Source organism: Doryrhamphus excisus, linkage group LG1 (genome assembly GCF_037039965.1).
Source record: "Doryrhamphus excisus strain RoL-2023G ecotype Guam linkage group LG1, RoL_Dexc_Guam_v1.1, whole genome shotgun sequence".
Taxonomy (NCBI): Eukaryota; Metazoa; Chordata; class Actinopteri; order Syngnathiformes; family Syngnathidae; genus Doryrhamphus; species Doryrhamphus excisus.
Window position 1 is genome coordinate 28,594,621 of NC_136357.1, and position 22,324 is coordinate 28,616,944.

The 22,324-nt window shown below is 39.7% G+C and overlaps 2 protein-coding genes across 4 annotated transcripts; one reads left to right on the forward strand and one right to left on the reverse strand.

Moving 5' to 3' along the window:
* Positions 1–348: 348 nt before the first annotated feature.
* Positions 349–22,229, reverse strand: cdkn2aip (CDKN2A interacting protein). Of its 3 annotated transcripts, none has more exons than XM_078793281.1 (4): positions 22,097–22,229; positions 21,529–21,778; positions 21,334–21,455; positions 349–469 (listed from the first exon to the last, which is right to left on the reverse strand). In XM_078793281.1, exons 2-4 carry the CDS (start codon positions 21,774–21,776, stop codon positions 360–362), a joined length of 480 nt encoding a protein of 159 aa, XP_078649407.1. In that variant the 5' UTR covers positions 21,777–21,778; positions 22,097–22,229; the 3' UTR covers positions 349–359. The 3 variants fall into 3 exon arrangements, with proteins under 3 accessions (XP_078649407.1, XP_057934751.2, XP_057934752.2); XM_058078768.2 differs by lacking the exon at positions 349–469 and adding an exon at positions 17,981–19,824; XM_058078769.2 differs by lacking the exons at positions 349–469; positions 22,097–22,229 and adding exons at positions 17,981–19,824; positions 21,879–22,045.
* cart3 (cocaine- and amphetamine-regulated transcript 3) lies at positions 9,690–12,111 on the forward strand. The gene is made up of 3 exons (XM_058077503.2): positions 9,690–9,925; positions 9,997–10,080; positions 10,969–12,111. The coding sequence occupies exons 1-3, from the start codon at positions 9,734–9,736 to the stop codon at positions 11,074–11,076; spliced, it is 384 nt and encodes a 127-aa protein (XP_057933486.2). The 5' UTR covers positions 9,690–9,733; the 3' UTR covers positions 11,077–12,111.
* Positions 22,230–22,324: the final 95 nt, after the last annotated feature.

Here is a 22,324-nt window from a genome sequence, read left to right on the forward strand (position 1 = left end):
TTGCAAAAAAAAATCTGACATTTTTTTTTTTGATTGCTATAAAAAAAAGTTTTTCCTGCGATAGGACATAGCTTTTGTGGAGTTGTTCTCCGTGATAAAAACATCTCCACTGAAGTTGGAGTAACCAGAAGGTGGCAATGTTTTCTCACAAACATTGCCACAACACCCACTGACAGAGTTACAGTTTGAAAGTGACTGTTTTAAAAAAATAAATAAAAAAAAAACATACACACACAAATGCAAAAGAGCAGAGAAGATGCACTGTAATTAGAGACACCATGCATTATTTAAGAACAAATGTGAGCGGTGTAGGCAGACCCAAGCAAAAAAAGGTCCCGAACTCACAACCCTTAATTACCTCACAGTGACGCACACACCAGGGCCTCTGAAGGATGCTGGGCTGACAGAGTGAAGTTGTGTGTGTTATTTACCAATCCACTGCACTTGAACATCCTTATCCCGAGGCTTCCTAAGTAAAGGGCAGAGTATTCCTTATGAATACTTCATCATCAAAGCGCAATTTTACTCCATTTGTGTTTCTTCCAATGTAAAAAAAAAAAGTTGATATGTTAATCCACATAAAGGAAGATGAAAGCTGCGTCATCCTTTTGAGCGCTTTTAATGTACTTTTCTGTATATGTTAATTACTCATATTGAGTGAAAATTTCAAACACATGTTTCCAAAGAGAGCGCAAAGAGAAGGGGGCGGGTGAAAGAAAGTCGATAGAACGGAGCAAGTGAAGGGATTCATTGTGACAGGAGGACTTCAGTCTTCGTGCATGGGCGATTTGCCGGGAAGAACAAGGATGACTTGGGGCATTTAGGTCATTTTTTAACACACTAGTGTGATCCCGTAGAGTCCACCGTCCACCCGACCGTTTTCTGAGACTCGACTATAATAAGTGAATTTCCGCAAAGTTGGATAAATCCGATATTTTTGTAGTTAGAGCATAGAAAACCTACTTGTGACCTTCTAAATGCAGTTTCTGACATCATTAGAGTGGGCTGCATGGTGGACGAGTGGTTAGCGCGCAGCCCTCACAGCTAGGAGACCCTGAGTTCAATCCCACCCTGGCTTTGCATACGTGGGTTTTTTCCGGGTACTCCGGTTTCCTCCCACATTCCAAAAACATGCTAGGTTAATTGACGACTCCAAATTGTGAGTGTGAATGGTTGTTTGTCTATATGTGCCCTGTGATTGGCTGGCCACCAGTCCAGGGTGTACCCCGCCTCTTGCCCGGAGACAGCTGGGATAGGCTCCGGCACCCCCTGTGACCCTCGTGAGGATAAGCGGTAGAAAATGAATGAATGAATGAACATCATTAGAGCCCTCTAGACATGAAATAACATCCCTATAGTCACTCATGCTTGTGTGCAATTGTTGTTTGGACCTATAATGCTCATTTTCAGCCAGTTCTATTTAGTTATGGACTCCTATAGGGGAGCTACACACCAAAAACTTTTATAGATCTTCCAGAATCTGCACCTATTCCAGTTGTATTTCCTTGGATTTCCAACACGGTCTGTTGTAATTAATTTTATCAGTGGTTCAAGTCATGATTTTGTGTCTGTCTTCTGGTGTGCCACAGGGATCCATTCTTTGTCCAGCATAGAAAACCTACTTACCACTTTCTAAATACAGTTTCTAACATCATTAGAGCCTTCTAGACATGAAATAACATCCCTATAGTCACCTCCATAAGAGAAAAGAAGACTCATGCTTGTGTGCAATTGTTGTTTGGACCTAAAATGCTCATTTTCAGCCAGTTGTATTTAGTTACGGACTCCTATAGGGGAGCTACACACCATAAACCTTTATAGATCTTCCAGAATCTGCACCTATTCCGGTTGTATAATGCTCAGTTGCTCATAATGCTCAGTTGTATTTCCTTGGATTCCCAACACTGTTGTGATTAATTTTCTCAGTGGTTCAAGTCATATTTGACTGGCTGTAAAAATGAATGATTTTGTGTCTGTCTTCTGGTGTGCCACAGGGATCCATTCTTGGTCCATTACTGTTTTTATTTGTCGTCCCACAGTTCAGTCACTGACAAACAACTGTATTTACCAATTGTCCCAAACAATTCTAACTCACTGGATTCCTTTTTTAATGTCAATAAATGGCTCTCACATAACTTTATTTAAAAAATCTGGACGAGTCCAGAACTTGCTCACTGGTGCTGTTCCCAACCTGGAACCTCATCTCCTTTACAGCCCCTCTGTGAAATACCTGACTGTCATTATAACAACATCTCACCACACGCCACTAAACATATAAGTGACTATTATATACTCTATGTACATTATATTAGATCATATAACTTATATTGTTTGTAGTAAATAAACAATCACTTCAATTTGGACTCACTGGTCAAGCAAAGGTCAGAGCGGTCTCGGGAGGACCCTGTGCTGGTCGCCCCCGGGCCTTCTACTCGTCACATTGACCGATGTCATCCAGGTGTCTGTTTGGATAAGCGTCTACCTCGCTCTCTGCTCGGAAAAGTCCATTTTGGTTCTCAAAGTCCGATTTGTTGAAGGCTATGAAAAGCTATAACAGTTTAGCAACGCTTTTCGAATGTACTAGTAACTAGTAGTACTATGTACTAGGGTTGTGAACAATAAACCGAGAGAAATGGCTGCTTTGTTAGCAGCCATCTGGATCGATAACAAGAGTAAAGGAGATAGAGTAAAGGTAACACCACATTTCAGATAAAGAACATTATACATACAGTAAAATATGGTGGTGGGAGTGTGATGGTCTGCGCTGGAAAAGCCTCCAATGTGGCTGAATTGCAACAATTCTGCAAAAAACGAGTGAGCCAAAATTCCTTGAAGAGACTCATTGCAAATTATCGCAAATGTTTGATTGCGGTTGTTGCTACTAAGGGTAGCCCAACCAGTTATTATTTTTAGTTTAAATTCATTAATTCCACACCGAGATGGCCGAGGGTGGAATTGAACTCGGATCTCCTAGCTGTGAGGCCTGCACGCTAAAAAATACATTCATTAAATTAACATAAAATGTTGAAAAAATATTTTTTTAATCCTTAATTTGCTAATGTGTCACCCAATTTACTGTAAATGCTTAAAGGGAACCTCTTACGTTTTTCCACTTTTCTGACTATAAATGTCGTTAGAATGTTGTATTCTCGTATTAAACGATGCCGAAGTTTCCGATAAATGAGGTTTACGCATTTAGAAGTGAACCCTGAAAGAAGTTTGAGATGGCTCAAAACGCTCTGTTTCAAAAGGTGTCGTAAAACTGGCCCTTTTGTGATGTCACAGAGGGCGGACTGCCTTATATGGGCGTGTCTGTAGACAGATAAGTGGCTTTACTTGCTAGTAAAGCCATATTTGTTTACAATTTTCTAACGGCGCCACCACGAAGACACGGGGAGAACATGCAAACTCCACACAGAGATGGCCGAGGCTGGGATTGAACTGGGGTCTCCTCGCTGTGAGGCCTGTGCGCAAAAAAATACATTAATTTTTTTTTTTTTAATTAACATAAAATGTTGAAAAAGTATTTTTTTTTTATCGCTGTCCTTAATTTGGTGTCACCCAATTTACTGTACATGCTTAAAGGGGACCTCTTATGTTTTTCCACTTTTCTGACCTATAAATATAATATATATAATATAGTACAAAAATGTTGTATTCTCGTATTAAACGATGCCAAAGTTTCCGATAAATGAGTTTTACGCATTTAGAAGTGAGCCCTGAAAGAAGTTTGAGATGGCTCAAAACGCTCTGTTTCAAAAGGTGTCGTAAAACTGGCCCTTTTGTGATGTCACAGAGGGCGGACTTCCTTATATGGGCGTGTCTGTAGACAGATAAGTGGCTTTACTTGCTAGTAAAACCATATTTGTTTACAATTTTCTAACGGCGCCACCATGAAATCACGGGGAGAACATGCAAACTCCACACAGAGATGGCCGAGGCTGGGATTGAACTGGGGTCTCCTCGCTGTGAGGCCTGTGCGCAAAAAAATACATTAATTATTATTTTTTTAATTAACATAAAATGTTGAAAAAGTATTTTTTTTTTATCGCTGTCCTTAATTTGGTGTCACCCAATTTACTGTACATGCTTAAAGGGGACCTCTTACGTTTTTCCACTTTTCTGACCTATAAATATAATATATATAATATAGTACAAAAATGTTGTATTCTCGTATTAAACGATGCCAAAGTTTCCGATAAATGAGGTTTACGCATTTAGAAGTGAGCCTTGAAAGAAGTTTGAGATGGCTCAAAACGCTCTGTTTCAAAAGGTGTCGTAAAACTGGCCCTTTTGTGATGTCACAGAGGGCGGACTGCCTTATATGGGCGTGTCTGTAGACAGATAAGTGGCTTTACTTGCTAGTAAAGCCACATTTGTTTACAATTTTCTAACGGCGCCACCACGAAGACACGGGGAGAACATGCAAACTCCACACAGAGATGGCCGAGGGTGGGATTGAGCTAGGGTCGCCTAGCTGCGAGACCTGTGCGCTAACCACTTGACCACAGCGCAGCCTTTTTAGAGGAAATTAATTTATTTATAAGTGACTAACATCAGGAAGTGGGCAACCACTTTTTCCCACCACTGTAAGTGTTCAAGTGTCCACTCGCTTTGTTCGATTTCTTTACAGTTGCAGTCTTATCTTAATGGACAGTTTGATTTAAACGAATGTAGTCGGGTTTTTCTCATGACTCACGCTGCCGTTAAATGGATTCAAGAGCCACCAGTAAAGCTGGATTCTTCTTCTTTTTTTTTTTTTAACGGAACTTAATATCCCATTGACAGCAGAGCCGTAATGATGCACATTAATCCTGGTCTTATTTCACACGCTCATGATGCAGCAATTAGTGATGAGTCACTGCAGGATTTAGAAGGCGACCCCCCCCCTGCTCCCCCTGCTGCGTCTTGCTTGTACGCCAACTGGTCGCCAATCAGAAAGACGTATAGTGATTTATGTGTTGGGGAGCGAGGAGCTGTGACGTGATCCTCTTATGTCAAGTCATCTTCGCTCCTTCTTTTCATTGCCTGAAGTTTCAATTTGAGGGAGTTTGCGCTGGCATGTTGTTGCGTATTTATTATAAACACGACTTTTTTCATTCATTAATGTCATTATTGTAAGTGTGACGTCATTATTATCGCCTATTCTATCCATCCTCATCCTGAAAGAGTGGAGGCGTGAGCTGAAAGGTGCTTGTCACTGCTGTTCTTCCATAGACAGGACAGCAGTTTTGTTAGTTTCTGTTGCTGTTTGGAGTCGCTAATTAACCTAGCATGTTTTTGGAATGTGGGAGGAAACCGGAGTACCCGGAGAAAACCCACGCATGCACGGGGAGAACATGCAAACTCTACACAGAGATGACTGAGGGTGGAATCGAACTCGGGTCTCCTAGCTGTGTGGCCTGCGCGCTAACCACTCGTGAAGCCAGAATTCCCTACTTGTAAATGGTATATTTTCATAGTTTACAACCTGTTTGGAACCTTCTAAATGCAGTTTTTAACATCATTAGAGCCCTCTAGACATTAAATAGCAACCCTATAGTCACCTTTATATGCCCATTATCCAATATAGCAGACATCATTGAATTAAAAATAAGCCATTTAAGACATAAATAAGACTTGTGCATGTGTGTGTGTGTCTGTTACCTCGGGGAGCTGCAATGAGTGCCAGGCAGACAGGAAGTGACAGCGGGGATTCAGAGTTGCGTTTCAGCTTAAATTAAAATGGACTCTAGCACCCGAGCATGTTTTTGGAATGTGGGAGGAAACCGGAGTACCCGGAGAAAACCCACGCATGCATGAGGAGAACATGCAATCTCCACACAGAGATGGCTGAGGGTGGAATTGAACTCGGGTCTCCTAGCTGTGTGGCATGCGTGCTAACCACTCGTGAAGCCGGAATTCCCTACTTGTAAATGGTATATTTTCATAGTTTACAATCTGTTTGGAACCTTCTAAATGCAGTTTTTAACATCATTAGAGCCCTCTAGACATTAAATAGCAACCCTATAGTCACCTTTATATGCCCATTATCCAATATAGCAGACATCATTGAATTAAAAATAAGCAATTTAAGACATAAATAAGACTTGTGCATGTGTGTGTGTGTCTGTTACCTCGGGGAGCTACAATGAGTGCCAGGCAGACAGGAAGTGACAGCGGGGATTCAGAGTTGCGTTTCAGCTTAAATTAAAATGGACTCTAGCACCCGAGCATGTTTTTGGAATGTGGGAGGAAATCGGAGTACCCGGAGAAAACCCACGCATGCATGAGGAGAACATGCAATCTCCACACAGAGATGGCTGAGGGTGGAATTGAACTCGGGTCTCCTAGCTGTGTGGCATGCGTGCTAACCACTCGTGAAGCCAGAATTCCCTACTTGTAAGTGGTATATTTTCATAGTTTACAACCTGTTTGGAACCTTCTAAATGCAGTTTTTAACATCATTAGAGCCCTCTAGACATTAAATAGCAACCCTATAGTCACCTTTAGTATATGCCCATTACCCAATATAACAGACATCATTGCATTAAAAATAAGCCATTTAAGACATAAATAAGACTTGTGCATGTGTGTGTGTGTCTGTTACCTCGGGGAGCTACAATGAGTGCCAGGCAGACAGGAAGTGACAGCGGGGATTCAGAGTTGCGTTTCAGCTTAAATTAAAATGGACTCTAGCACCCGAGCATGTTTTTGGAATGTGTGAGGAAATCGGAGTACCCGGAGAAAACCCACACATGCATGACGAGAACATGCAATCTCCACACAGAGATGGCCGAGGGTGGAATTGAACTCGGGTCTCCTAGCTGTGAGGCCTACGTGCTAAAAAATACGCTTTGAAAGAAGTTTGGGATGGCTCAAAATGCTCGGTTTCAAAAGGTGTCGTAAAACTGGCCGTTTGTGATGTCACAGAGGGCGGACTTCCTTATATGGGCGTGTCTGTAGGCTTCACACAGAGATGGCCGAAAGTGGAATTGAATCCGGGTCTCGTAGCTATGAGGCCTGCACGCTAACCACTCGTGTAGCCCACTCCCAAGATGATGGAGGTCTGGGGCGGCATGGCGGTCGAGTGGTTAGAGCTCAGACCTCACAGCTAGGAGACCAGGGTTCAATTCCACCCTCGGCCATCTCTGTGTGGAGTTTGCATGTTCTCCCCGTGTGCATGTGTGGATTTTCTCCGGTTTCCTCCGACATTCCAAAAACATGCTAGGTTAATTAGCCACTCCAAATTGTCCATAGGTATGAAATGTGAGTGTGAATGGTTGTTTGTCTATATGTGCCCTGTGATTGGCTGCAGATTCATTTCCATAGCAACAGTATCCGTTATTGCAGGGCTGCACTCCAAACAACAGCAAAGGCAACACAAAAATAATACAATAAAATATTTTAGTTTCCACCAAAGATCCTACTAAGTACTAAGTACTTTTTCAAGCCCATGAGATTAGGATACACACACACACCCACACTGCCACCACTACGTTGCTAACGCAAACACGACTTTGTGGTTGTGAATGAAGAGTTCAATCGCTGGCTCGGTCATTAAAAATGTGTGTGGGGGGAGAGGGGAAGAGGGGGGGGGGGGCGTGAGTCATGCTGCCTCCAGCATGATCAAAGTTTCATGGTGCTCCATCTGCCCTGACAGTCCAAACAGAAGCAGACCAAAGGATAGTAAACATTTGTCCTTTTGAGTGTTTGTGTTTAGCGCCTCAGCATCGCGTTATGAATCATTGCTTCAGTTTTTTTGTCTAAAAAAAAATCATAATTCTGACACAATAGAAGCCGTTTATCTAACTCTTGCATCGTCCATATTAAGATTCAATTCCATTGCTGTTGGAGAAGTGAAACTTAAGCTTGTGCAGAAGTGAGAGTTAAGCATGTGTGAGTGAAAACGATACATCTAATGCGCCTCTCCAGTCTCTCCAGTCTTCCAGGATTTTTCCATCACTTCAGTCATATGTACTTGTTGTGCAACCCTGATTGTGCTATGTGAGTGTATATTTATTGGTGTATTTCAGCTGTCGTCAATTTATTTCCATAAACATGCATGTTTTTGTAGCATAGTATAGTAACAGTGTACTGAATCCATGCACCCACTAGAATTCATTAGCATTGAACAATATTTATCCTTAATGATGGTTGGGGTTAGGTTCTGCGGTGTACCAGTGGGACAAAAAGGAGCTCCAAACTAACTGCATTGCATGTTTTTTTACAAACAAAATATCACTGTGGTAGAGAGTCACATTTTGGAGTCCGAAGAATTGAAGCTGGGCGGATAATTCTTGCTAGCTAGCTAGTCCCCAGTGGGACAAAAAGGAGCTCCAAACTAACTGTATTGAATTAGTGTTTTTTACAAACAAAATGTCACTGTGGTAAGAAGTCACATTTGGAGTCAGAAGAATAGAAGCTGGGCGGATAATTCTTGCTAGCTAGCTAGTCCCCAGTGGGACAAAAAGGAGCTCCAAACTAACTGCATTGCGTATTTGTTTTACAAACAAAATGTCACTGTGGTAGAGAGTCACATTTTGGAGTCCGAAGAATAGAAGCTGGGCGGATAATTCTTGCTAGCTAGCTAGTCCCCAGCGGGACAAAAAGGAGCTCCAAACTAACTGCATTGCGTGGTTTTTTTTTTACAAACAAAATGTCACTGTGGTAAAAAGTCACATTTGGAGTCCGAAGAATAGAAGCTGGGCAGATAATTCTTGCTAGCTAGCTAGTCCCCAGCGGGACAAAAAGGAGCTCCAAACTAACTGCATTGTGTGTTTGTTTTACAAACAAAATGTCACTGTGGTAGAAAGTCATATTTGGAGTCAGAATAATAGAAGCTGGGCGAATAACTCTTGCTAGCTAGCTAGTCCCCAGTGGGACAAAAAGGAGCTCCAAACTAACTGCATTGCGTGTTTTTTTTTTTCTTTACAAACAAAATGTCACTGTGGTAGAAAGTCATATTTGGAGTCAGAATAATAGAAGCTGGGCGAATAACTCTTGCTAGCTAGCTAGTCCCCAGCGGGACAAAAAGGAGCTCCAAACTAAAACTGCATTGTGTGTTTGTTTTACAAACAAAATGTGTAGAAGTCACATCGATAGCGACTTGAGAAAGTTTGTACATACCCGATGGATGTAAATATTCCCAGTGGGACAAAAAGTAGCTCCAAACTAACTGCATTGCGTGTTTGTTTTACAAACAAAATGTCACTGTGGTAGAAAGTCACATCAATAGAGACTTGAGGAAGTTTGTACATACCCGATGGACGCATATATTCCCAGTGGGACAAAAAGTAGCTCCAAACTAACTGCATTGCGTGTTTTTTTTTAATAAAAAAAATGTCGCTGTGGTAGAAAGTCACATCAATAGCGACTTGACAAAGTTTGTAAATACCCGATGGACGTAAATATTCCCTGTGGGACAAAAAGTAGCTCCAAACTAACTGCATTGAATTGCTTTTTTTGACAACCCTACTAATAATACAGCAATACCAACACAATAATACAATAATTCCCTTTTATTACGTGCAATTATTTATAAAATAGCTAGACAAAACGCCCACCCACTACCACAGTGATCATCTCGTGGACTTTGCAGGCATATTTTGCCCAGCAACTTTTCCAGCATGACTCACCCAAGGCGACTGGGAGGGGATTTAAAAAAAAAAGAAGGTGAGGTGGAGCAACTAGATGGAAGGCGTCAAATAAAAAAAGGTGTTCGTCTCGTCGAAGTCACAATCCGAGACGAACGATGAAGCCGCGCACCGCCACCACGCAGAGCCCCGTGACGCGCCTCGGAGGCGCGCTTTTGTGCGCACTGGCGCTGCTCTCCTGCGCCTCGCAAGCCCACGTCCTGGATTCCGAGTCCGAGGAGGAGTTGAACCCCAGAGCGCTGCGAGATTTTTACCCGAAAGGACCCAATTTGACCAGCGAGAAGCAACTGGTAAGGTTATTATTATTATTATTAATATTATTTAACTTGTTGTTACTTTAAAAGTGTTCTTTGCGTGGCAGCTTGGAGCTCTCCAAGAAGTTCTCGAAAAGCTTCAGGCTAAACGGCTGCCTTTGTGGGAGAAGAAATTCGGCCAAGTCCCGACGGTAAACTTACAAATATGTCATATATTTCCATGATATTATTATCAATACTTCCATTTTACAAGATAATTGAATGGTTATTAACTGGTCATAACTATAAACAGAATAAACACAGGATTGAAAGCTAACAAAATATATGGTTTTATTAAGAAACTTGTGTGTGTTTAGCAAAATTTTATGTAATAAGGGTGTCCAAACCTTTTCCACCCTGGACCACTTTAATATTTTCATATTTTATAACAAAAAATATGCAGTTTGCTCTTTTTTCCCCCATTTTGGCTGTTGTTTTTATTTATTTGATTATTTATTTTCCAAATATTTTATCTCTCCTCTTCAAAAATCTTTGTACCCCCCCCAATTTTATGACTTTATTCCCATAATAATATATATTTTTCAAAAATGTTAGTTTCTCATGTTATTATGACTTAAAATGTGCTTTTCTTTAATATTTATTAATATTTTTTCCTTATAATATTTTGAAATATTCTTATAAAGTTGCAGCTATTTTTTTCCTCATTTCTGCTGTGGTTTTTTTTTTCAACTATTTCAAATTTCTTATGAATTTTGTTACATAATTATGACTTTATTCACATAATATTTTTACATTATTCTCATGATATTTCAAATATTTCTGCAAAACAAATTTTTCAAAAAAATACAACTTTATTCAGTGAAAAAAAGTTATATTTTTAAAAATATTTCTGCTATAAAATTATGACTTTTTCTCTTTAGAGTCCAACAGGAAAAGGGAACCATTTATGTTTTTTTTAAGGTGTGCTTAAACCAGTGGACACTAGGTGGCAGCATTAGTCCTATTCTCTGAGCCCATTATCAAACTACTGTATTGTATAATCATAACATGAAAATAATAATGTCTTTTATCTCCTGCAGTGCGACATCGGCGAGCAGTGCGCGGTGAGGAAAGGCGCTCGGATCGGGAAGATGTGCGACTGTCCTCGAGGAGCGTTCTGCAACTTCTTCTTGCTCAAGTGCTTATGAGCTTTTATGAATGTCGCACCGAGACGTCAGATATATTGTCTTTGGAATTGTATGTTTATACTTTTGAATGAAAAAGCTGGGGAGGTGACAGTAGTGGCGTGACGCGTGAATGATAGAAATTAATAATACGGTGGAACCTCGCTTTTTGGTTAATAACTTGTTACAAAAATACCGAAAATTAATTTTTTTTAATTATATTATTTCTTTATTATAATTTTTTAAAAATATAGTCAGCAAAAAATCATGTTGTTTTGTGGTTGAATACAGCATATCGTTTGTCTAAAATATTTTAAATAAATTTTAATTTGATAAAAATTTCAAAATGAGCTAAAATACAAACGTAAGACATTCAAACTGATTCTATGTAGTATTCTACATTGGTCACTAGGTGTCAGTAATGTTACAGTAATCTTCAGTGAGCTTATATACATTTATAGCAACAAAAACTAGCATGAGTCTTATTTATGCCTTAAACGGCATATTTTCTCTTATTATGTCAACCATATTGGATAATACGAGTGTAAAGGTTTATATATAGGGGTGTTATATCATGTCTAGAGGGCTCTAATAATGTTAAAGAGCATATTTAGAAGGCCGTAAACTGCTCTAATTAGTAGTAAATATAAATACAAAATCCTGCAATAAACGAGGAGTTGCGTAACTTTTAATGTTTTGTTTTTAATGTTTTTGTTTGGGCACCCGATTCTGCGAAATAAGAGTGAGAAAAGAAACTGGTTTGTTCCGTGCACGAAAACCGAGGTTACACTGTATTGTGATTTCTTCAAAAGTTTAAAGACACTTCCTAATGCTCTTCAATGGGAAAGTGTCTCTAAACTTTTGACACTGGTACTGTATATATGCAGCATAATACTCACCACAGGGACGAGCACGGTCTTATGATGACATAAATCACATAAATGCTCACTTTTGCAAAGGTTTTTCTTTATCATTATGGTTGTATATTTTGCACTGAGCAATGTTCAAGTCCACGACTCGACTCAAAACATCTCTCTGTATAAACCATGCAGTATGACTGAGCGTTAGAAACATTGTACTTTATGTGATTTGTTTCTTTGGGGGAAAAAAAAGCTGTTTGACGCCACCAATAGCCTTTAAGTCCAAAAACTGGGGTTTTTTTTTGTCACTATAAATGTTTGTGGATGTGTCGTGATGTGAGAAATAAACGGTGAATTGTGTTTTGTAAAGCAGTTGCAGTCGTCAAATACTCTTTTTAACCATGGAAGGACATCAACAGCTATCGATTAGTGATGCCTGTTTGCAGTCCACACCTAATTTCCCCCCAACAGAGGCGCCCCATATATTGTGCTCCGAATGGTAAATTAAATATCGAGCAAGCGATAGGAAATGGCGGGCTTCCGTCAATGAAGTAATGATTATATAACAGCGAAATAACTTTTCTGTAATGTACTGCAAGCTGGCATCGGATTCGGACTTGGGTGTAATTACCTGCTGAACATTCCGTACACGCTATGATTATTCTCAATCAAATACCGATGTTTGAAAAGAAACGCTGTATACAATAGAGATAGGGATTTTTGGCTCTCTGAAGGGAGCCGGATCTTGGTGAGCTGTTCCATTCAAAGAGTCGTTCAAAAAATAAACGGCTAATTTTTGGCTCATTTTTTATATTTGTGTAGTCTTAAGAAGCCTTAACTGGTTTTATCATTAAAATAAGCACTGGGAGGAATGGATTTAAACATCCCACCGATATGAAATATTCAGAAATATTGATTCTAACCTTTTAAAGTCTGATCTGGATTCATTGTAAATATTCCACAGGGTGGTGCTGTAACGCTCTGCTTTGACAGTGACGTCACTGTTTTGAAATACCCATTGTATCCATTGTACAATTCACATTGTTCATGGTAATGAGCCGTTCAAAAGAACCGATTCTTTCTTTCTTTCCATCCATCCATCCATGCACCATTATAATTCAATATAATTAATGCAATTAATTATTATATATTTATTATTATATATTTCTTTATAATTATTATATATAGTTAACTATTGACAGACTGTTATTAATTGCACTTAAATATTTTAATCGATTGGCAGCCCGACTTTTAAAGGGGACCAATTATTTTTGTGTTTCTTGTGTTGAGTACTGGACTCCTATAGAGTAGCTACCCACAATAACCAGCACATATAGCTTTCTAGAACTTCCGGAATCTGCACCTATTCAGCTGTATTTTTTTTTTGATTCCGTGGTTCCCATGAAAATGGTCTGCACCATCCATCCATCCATCCATCCATCCATCCATCCACAGAATTAATCACCAATCAAGAAAATTAATTCATTGTTGTGGGGTCTTTTGTGACCTCTTGGATTGAGTCATCACTGTGCTCATGGGGTCAGTTTGGTTAACCGGCCAATCCCGGGTAGGTTCACCACTGCTCCATGTCCATTTGTGGAGAATGGCTCTCGCTGTGTTTTGCTGGAGTCCCAAAGCTTTTTAGAAATACCTTTATAACCTTTTTCACACCACTGTGTATCAAAGTAGGATTTTTATTCTTTGTTTTTTTTTTTTAAGTGTGCAGGAGTAGGCGGGACGTGACTTCAAGTAAAATGTCTGAGAAAAGTTGCGGAACGACTGTACTACTAGTACAAACACTGCTCTTTGTACTGCATGTACAAGGGCCAAGTGAACCGAAATACACCTCTTGGTGGAGATGTGCTTATAATGAGCAGAAAGACACTGACAGGAGACACATGGGCAATTAGGAGGACTGACAGCGATGGAGCCAGTACCACAATGATGAGACACGGCAAACTTCTTTTTAGTACAAATGTCACAAGAGCTGACTCACAAAGAGAACTCCAATCTGAAGGATTGGTGTGTGTGCGTTTTAACCATGTGACCACATATGAACAGTATATTTTTTAAAATAAAATAATAGGCCACATTTCCAAATTTGATGCCCCTTTAATATTATTATTATTATTATTATTGCCCCTAGATTATTTAAAATTTGATGTAGTTATTGTTGTAATAAAAAAAGATCACATCCCTACATATTATACATAAAAACATATTTCTATCTGTGATTAAATGCAATTAATTTTATATAATTAATTATATTTAATTATAATATTATATTTTTATAATATTGTAATATTATACATTTATATATTATATTTAATTATAATATTATAATTTTATAATATTATTATAATATTATGAATTTATTATAATTAATTATATCAAAATAAAAACATATTTCTATCTGTGATTAAATGCAATTAATTTTTATAGAATTAATTATATTGTATTATATTTTTATAACATTATTATAATATTATACATTTATATATTATATTTATATATTATATTTAATTATAATATTATAATTTATAATATTATTATAATATTATAAATTTAATTATAATAATTATATCAAAATTAATTGCATTTAATCACAGATAGAAATTGGTTTCTATTTTTTTAAATTAATTATAATTAAATTTATAATATTATAATATTATAATTTAATATAATTAATGCAATTAATTATTGGATATTTATTATTATTATATATTTCTTTATAATTATTACATATAGTTAACTATTGACAGACTGTTATTAATTGCACTTAAATATTTTAATCGATTGACAGCCCGACTTTTAAAGGGGACCAATTATTTTTGTTGAGTTCTGGACTCCTATAGAGTAGCTACACACAATAACCAGCACAGATAGCTTTCTAGAACTTCCAGAATCTGCACCTATTCAGCTGTATTTTTTTTTTTTGATTCCGTGGTTCCCATGAAAATGGTCTGCACCATTGGAAGTGTAGGAGGTGTTAGCTGCATACCTCACGACTGAAGGCCCTGAGTGGGAATGACAGAGGAATACTGGGAATTGTTTGGTATGCAATTGATATCCAACTTTTGGCAATATCGCCCTTTGAACGCCGAAGCTCAGCTGTCGCAAATTCCATCAATCAATCAATGGTGATATGTTTTCATTAGCACGGGATAAACAGCCATGCTAATTGGGTTCCGCCTGAACCAAATCCCATTCATCTTGGTCGCTGCGCAGCCACACTTTGTCCAGATGGGAATGATTTGTCTCTAATCCCCTCGGGAATTGCCTTCAGTCCAAAGCGCCGCTCATTTGTGTGCCATCATTTGACCGAGCCGTAAAGAATGAGGGATGAAATCAAATAATGATCGGGGGAGAGCTGGATGGAGAAAACGAAGAGGAGACGAATGACCGAATCGTAAACAGATATTGCTTCCCGTCTAAATGTCCCAATCTGTCAAGATAACAGGAATTCCGGGTTAATTCGCAGATTAATTAACAGATTAAAAAAAATACAAATTAACAATAACAGTAATAGAGACACCCATGAAATTGTATTGTTTTTGACACAGTGCAACAAACAATGGGGTCTAATTTCATGGCGCAGCGCAAGGTGGCGCAGGGTGATGGGCGTGTCGGCGCACCATGGGAGGAGTCCGCATTTTCATCTTGGCGCAGTGACAATTTTGTGACAAAACAAGCCCGCCAAAGGTATAAAGAAAGCTCACCAGCTACGACCCGGTCTATTCGGAGGTGCAGGCGAAGCGCAGCTTGCGTAATGATAAATTTGGATGACAGGCGCAGAGTGCAGACACGTCGACAAAAAACTCACGGGCAGATTTTTGTGTTGCGCACATCTGAGCAGGAAAAAACAATGACAACAACCACATTGAAACGCAACTCTGAATCACTTCCTGTCTGCCTGGCACTCATTGTAGCTCGCCGAGGGTCTTATCGATATCTTAAATGGCTTATTTTGAATGTGATTATGTCTGCTATATTGGGTAATGGGAGTATCAAGGTAACTATAGGGGTGTTATTTCATGTCTAGAGGGCTCTAATAATATTAAAAAAAGGTTCCAGACAGGTTGTAAACTATGAAAATATACCATTTACAAGTAGGGAATTCTGGCTTCACGAGTGGTTAGCGCACATGCCACACAGCTAGGAGACCCGAGTTCAATTCCACCCTCGACCGAGCAAACAGACACACAATCTTGCACAAGTCTTATTGATGTCTTAAATGGCTTATTTTGAATGTGATTATGTCTGCTATATTGGGTAATGGGAGTATCAAGGTAACTATAGGGGTGTTATTTCATGTCTAGAGGGCTCTAATAGTGTTAAAAACTGCATTTAGAAGGTTCCAAACAGGTTGTAAACTTTGAAAATATACAATTTTTCAAGTAGGGAATTCTGGCTTCACGAGTGGTTAGCGCGCAGGCCACACAGCTAGGAGACCCGCGTTCAATTCCACCCTCGACCGAGCAAACAGACACACAATCTTGCACAAGTCTTATTGATGTCTTAAATGGCTTATTTTGAATGTGATTATGTCTGCTATATTGGGTAATGGGAGTATCAAGGTAACTGTAGGGGTGTTATTTAATGTCTAGAGGGCTCTAATAATGTTAAAAACTGCATTTAGAAGGTTCCAAACAGGTTGTAAACTATGAAAATATACAATTTTTCAAGTAGGGAATTCTGGCTTCACGAGTGGTTAGCGCGCAGGCCACACAGCTAGGAGACCCGAGTTCAATTCCACCCTCGACCGAGGAAACAGACACACAATCTTGCACAAGTCTTATTCATGTCTTAAATGGCTTATTTTGAATGTGATTACGTCTACTATATTGGGTAATGGGAGTATCAAGGTAACTATAGGGGTGTTATTTAATGTCTAGAGGGCTCTAATAGTGTTAAAAACTGCATTTAGAAGGTTCCAAACAGGTTAAACTTTGAAAATATACAATTTTTCAAGTAGGGAATTCTGGCTTCACGAGTGGTTAGCGCGCAGGCCACACAGCTAGGAGACCCGAGTTCAATTCCACCCTCGACCGAGCAAACAGACACACAATCTTGCACAAGTCTTATTGATGTCTTAAATGGCTTATTTTGAATGTGATTATGTCTGCTATATTGGGTAATGGGAGTATCAAGGTAACTATAGGGGTGTTATTTCATGTCTAGAGGGCTCTAATAATATTAAAAAAAGGTTCCAGACAGGTTGTAAACTATGAAAATATACCATTTACAAGTAGGGAATTCTGGCTTCACGAGTGGTTAGCGCACATGCCACACAGCTAGGAGACCCGAGTTCAATTCCACCCTCGACCGAGCAAACAGACACACAATCTTGCACAAGTCTTATTGATGTCTTAAATGGCTTATTTTGAATGTGATTATGTCTGCTATATTGGGTAATGGGAGTATCAAGGTAACTATAGGGGTGTTATTTCATGTCTAGAGGGCTCTAATAGTGTTAAAAACTGCATTTAGAAGGTTCCAAACAGGTTGTAAACTTTGAAAATATACAATTTTTCAAGTAGGGAATTCTGGCTTCACGAGTGGTTAGCGCGCAGGCCACACAGCTAGGAGACCCGCGTTCAATTCCACCCTCGACCGAGGAAACAGACACACAATCTTGCACAAGTCTTATTGATGTCTTAAATGGCTTATTTTGAATGTGATTATGTCTGCTATAGTGGGTAATGGGAGTATCAAGGTAACTATAGGGGTGTTATTTCATGTCTAGAGGGCTCTAATAGTGTTAAAAACTGCATTTAGAAGGTTCCAAACAGGTTGTAAACTTTGAAAATATACAATTTTTCAAGTAGGGAATTCTGGCTTCACGAGTGGTTAGCGCGCAGGCCACACAGCTAGGAGACCCGAGTTCGATTCCAACCTTGGGCATCTCTGTGTGTCCATAGGTATGAACGTGAGTTTTAAATGGTTGTTTGTTTATATGTGTCCTGTGATTGGCTGGCCACCAGTCCAGGGTGTACCCGGCCTCTCGCCCGAGGACAACTGGGATAGGCTCCAGCACCCCCCCGAGACCCTCATGAGGATAAGTGGTAGAAAATGAATGAATGAATGATAAAGAAGTGCCAGGCCGTCCAGGATTCAATGTGAAGACCATCATCAGCACCCTCGCCCAGACTATTGTTCTTTTGCAAACCAGGCTGCCACCCTGTGGTCAAATAAGGAACTAAATCCACTTTTTTGTCCTCATAAAGTCCAGTATTTTTGGTTTATTTTGTTTATCATGTATCCTGTACGTCTATATCTCTTTTTTTTGTTTAGATTTTCTGCTACCTTTTTTTGGGAGGATTTTACGCTACCGTTTTGTATTTTTCATAATATGGGTTTGAGCTACCTTTTTTGTGTTTTTAGATTATGTGCTTTTTTTCCGTTCATTATCACTGAAATCTGACCAGAACTGGTATTTTTTTTTTATTATTCAAAAAGAAAACATACAAACCACTGCTGTCAACTTACAGTCACAAAGAAGAGTGAGAATATTCATGTTTTTAATACAACCCTGTTTTACTTCAACCCAGACAACTTATTTTTCTCAACAAAATTCTCAACAAATCTTGCTTAAATGGCTCAAACGGGAACTCGACTCAGTCCAAAAAAAAAAAAAAAAATAATAATAATAATGTGTGATCTCATCCGCCGTGACATCTAATCAAAGCTTTCCATGGCTGGTCTAATCCGAAGCGACGCAAACTCTTTGCAGTATTACAGTATAATGACAGCAGTATACCGTGTAGTAGAAAAAACTTGTATGCTATGCCAGTTGAAGCATCAATATAGCAACAATGACTCCGTAGAAAGTATTAATCATATTTGTTTTTATGTCGTTGTTTCAAGGTAACCCGCCCTGGGAAAAGTTTGTATTGTTGCCACGACAACACACTTAATATAAGCTTGGCAATTTCAAGACTTCACTGCCCTGATGTTTTTTTTTTTTTTTTTTTTTTTTAAATACAATAAATCAAATATTGATTAAATAAAGAAAATAACTGGGATTTTTACAGGACCGTGAACACACCGCGGGCTAGTAAGAAGCCTATTTATGGTTTGGTCAACAGAATCCAGTTACAGCACGACCTCATGTATTGGTCAAAAAGTCTTTGTTTCCCTGGTAACTTAAAGAGAGCGAATGTTAATTTGGGCTCAAAAACATTCGGGAATCCTCAGGGAATGGGAAAAAAAAAAAAAAAAAGTGCACACAACTAAAAATGCGATCATGTACTCTATGATTCCCACGCCGCTGCATTCAGTAGAAGCTAACAAGCACGTCCAAGATGACCAGTGTTTCCAGTCTAGAAGAAAGCGTCCCCAGTGTGGTCCTCCTGGAAAGGGTACGTGAGTGCGGGGGGGAAGCCCTGATTCCGAGGCTGCTCGTCCAGCAGCATTAAATCCTCCACATCCTTCCCTTTGTACCTCCGCCTGGCTATCTTTACCGTCACTTTTCTTCCCTGGAACACTTTCAGCGCCTCTTTGGAAGCCATGGAACGGGCGGCGGCCTCGTCGCGCCCGTAGCCCGTCCCCATGTAGACGGACTGGCAACGGATTTCGCACACGTGGCCTTCCTTCTGCGTGCGACCGGCAGGGAGTCCGGTGATGTCCTTCAGCGGCACAAAGACGCAGGTCAGCGTCTGCTTGCACGACTCCACGCAGCTCCGAAGTATTTCAAAGTGGTCCAAGTTGGGACCGAACCCCCCCGCCGAGACTAACTTCCACGCCACGGCCTTGTAGAGGCGGTTGAAGAACGGCTGGTGCTCTGCCGGAGCCTGGGGGAGAGGGCCGGTTTTCTGACTCGTGGGACGCGTGGACGCTCTCCCGGCGGGTCGACTCTCGGCCTCGTTAGGGCCGTATCGGGCTCGTTTTGCGCAGCTGTCCTCGGCGCCACCTTGGCATGACGGGATGACAGAAAGGACGGGGTCAAGCACGCGGAGAAGCGGCATTTAATGAGGAAACGGGCGTGGGCGTGTAAAAAAAAAAAAAAAAATGACTCATGGTCTTTACGCTGACATTCTGCGGGGGTGGAAAATATAAAAAAAGAACATCGCCTGTCAAAGACAAGCTACAAAGAACCTTTTTTTTTTTTTTAACTGTCCAACATTTGCCATACATCCTTTTATTTGCGCGGCCAATTCATCACAATGAATTAACAGCCAGGCAATTTCGCCTTTAAATCATTCTGGGTTCCCTCCCCACCATTGTCGGAGTCTCGTTGCCAGCTTAATTGTTCGGCAATGATGCCGATTTCCGCCAAAGCTCAGACAACAACCACGTGTTCGGCCATCTTTTATCCATCGCTCGCAACGTCACTTTAAGACATGGGTGCAATGTTGTGTTTTGGGAGTCCTGGAGGTGTGTACTACGTGTTCTTCTCTGATTGGTTTATTGCTGGTAGCGTACGTGTGAGCGGGAAATGGTCCGGCAGTCAACACCGATGCCACAAGATACCACACAAAAAAAGATACACCCCCAAAAAAATGGTTGTTTGTACATGACAATAACAATTTCCCCTTCATGCGTAATCTCGTACTGTACCGTTTCACTTCCTGGTATTACTATGGGAGCGAGTGGTCGGTTAAAAAATTATGAATATATCTTGGGGTTGCAAATGAGTTAAAATAAGAAATAAAGTTTTTTTTTTAAATTTAGTTTATTTTGGGGGTTTTCGTGCTACCTTTTCTTTCTTACTTTTTTTTGCACTAGCTGTTTTTTGGTTTTCAGATTTTGAACTAGCTTTTTTTTTTAGATTTTGACCTACCGTTCTTTTTTGGGTTACAGTTTTATTTTTTTAAAAGTTTTTAGATTTTGAACTACAACTTTTTTGTAGATTTTTTGCTACCTTTATTTTTTTATTTGTAGTACTTTTTTGGGAAGGATTTTTTTTGCAGTGCCTTTAATAGTATTTTTCGTGATTTTTGTGTTTTTAGATTATGTGCTTTTTTTTTTTTGTTCATCATCACTGAAATCTAACCAGAACTGGACTTAGGACTTAAGTCGCCGTTAATGGACTACACTGCTGACGGGAATGTAAAAAAAAAAAAAACCTTTAAATGGGAATCTACTGTATAACTTTGTTGTCAATGTTAAGATACAACAAATTTAAATAATATATAATAATATATAATAAATTATCATATATAATTATTGTTGCATGTTTTCCCCGTGCATGCGTGGGTTTTTTTCCGGGTACTCCGGTTTCCTCCCACATTCCAAAAACATGCTAGGTTAATTAGCGACTCCTAATTGTCCATAGGTATGAATGTGAGTGTGAATGGTTGTTTGCCTATATGTGCCCTGTGATTGGCTGGCCACCAGTGTGTACCAGGGTGTACCCCGCCTCTCGGTAGAAAATGAATGAATGAATGATTATATTATATATAATAATAAACTTTTTTACCTGATGGAGCACTCCATTTGCCTTTGGCCATGACTTCGTTTCTTGTTTTATGAACCGGGGGGTCTCCAACAACTATTCCATCCCCCATCCCTTTAATCTTGTCCATGACAGCCTGTGGATAGCTTTGAGAAAAGCAAATAAGAGTTTATTACGGTTCTACTTTTCATTCTCATTATGATCTCAAGTTCTCTCTACCTGCAGCCCAGGAACACATGGTTGGCCCAGACCATGGACAGGGACAGCAGCCTGTCCACATTGGTGTCAGAGACGCCTGGCACTATGACTGCAGGGCATGCCTCCATGTTTCTCAGGATGAACTCTCTCCGAGCACGCCACTGTTTACTGCTCTCACAATAACCCCTGAAAGTGTCGATCCACTGGGCAACCTGCGGGTTCTGGCCCAGATACTCTTCTATGTCATTCTCTCTCCTCACCGCCGCCATTCCTGAAACAACAACAAACAAAAAAAAACAAAACAATGCGCAAGTGTGTACATGGAATAACTACCTTAATAGCAGCTTATTTTAACATTTGTCAACAGTTACCGTTGTTACTATCTCGCCTTTAAAGGGGCTAACTGAGCTGGCTAGTGGCTACTTCACAATTCCACTTTAACAGGTAACGAGACACGATTAGAACGACAAAGACGCGTGTGTAAATATTACAAGTACAAAGTTGGCGGCCCGAATACAAATATAAATGCACACATATTAAAAAAAACGGAAGGTTTTCCCGTTCATTTCAACTTATTGTATCGAATTACCAAGCTCTCTCCGTTGCGAGGTGTTGCTACCAGCTACTGCATGACGGAATGATGACGTAAGGTGACGAGTTCCGGTTTCTAATAAAATTTAAAAAAACTGCAATTCCCACCGAGTAAACACATGTATATATGTCAGATGTATAGTAATATATCAGAAATTAAAAAACAATTTTTTTCTTGGTACAAGCGTAAGCATGATTTTAAGACTCCGACTCCACTAAAGCCTTC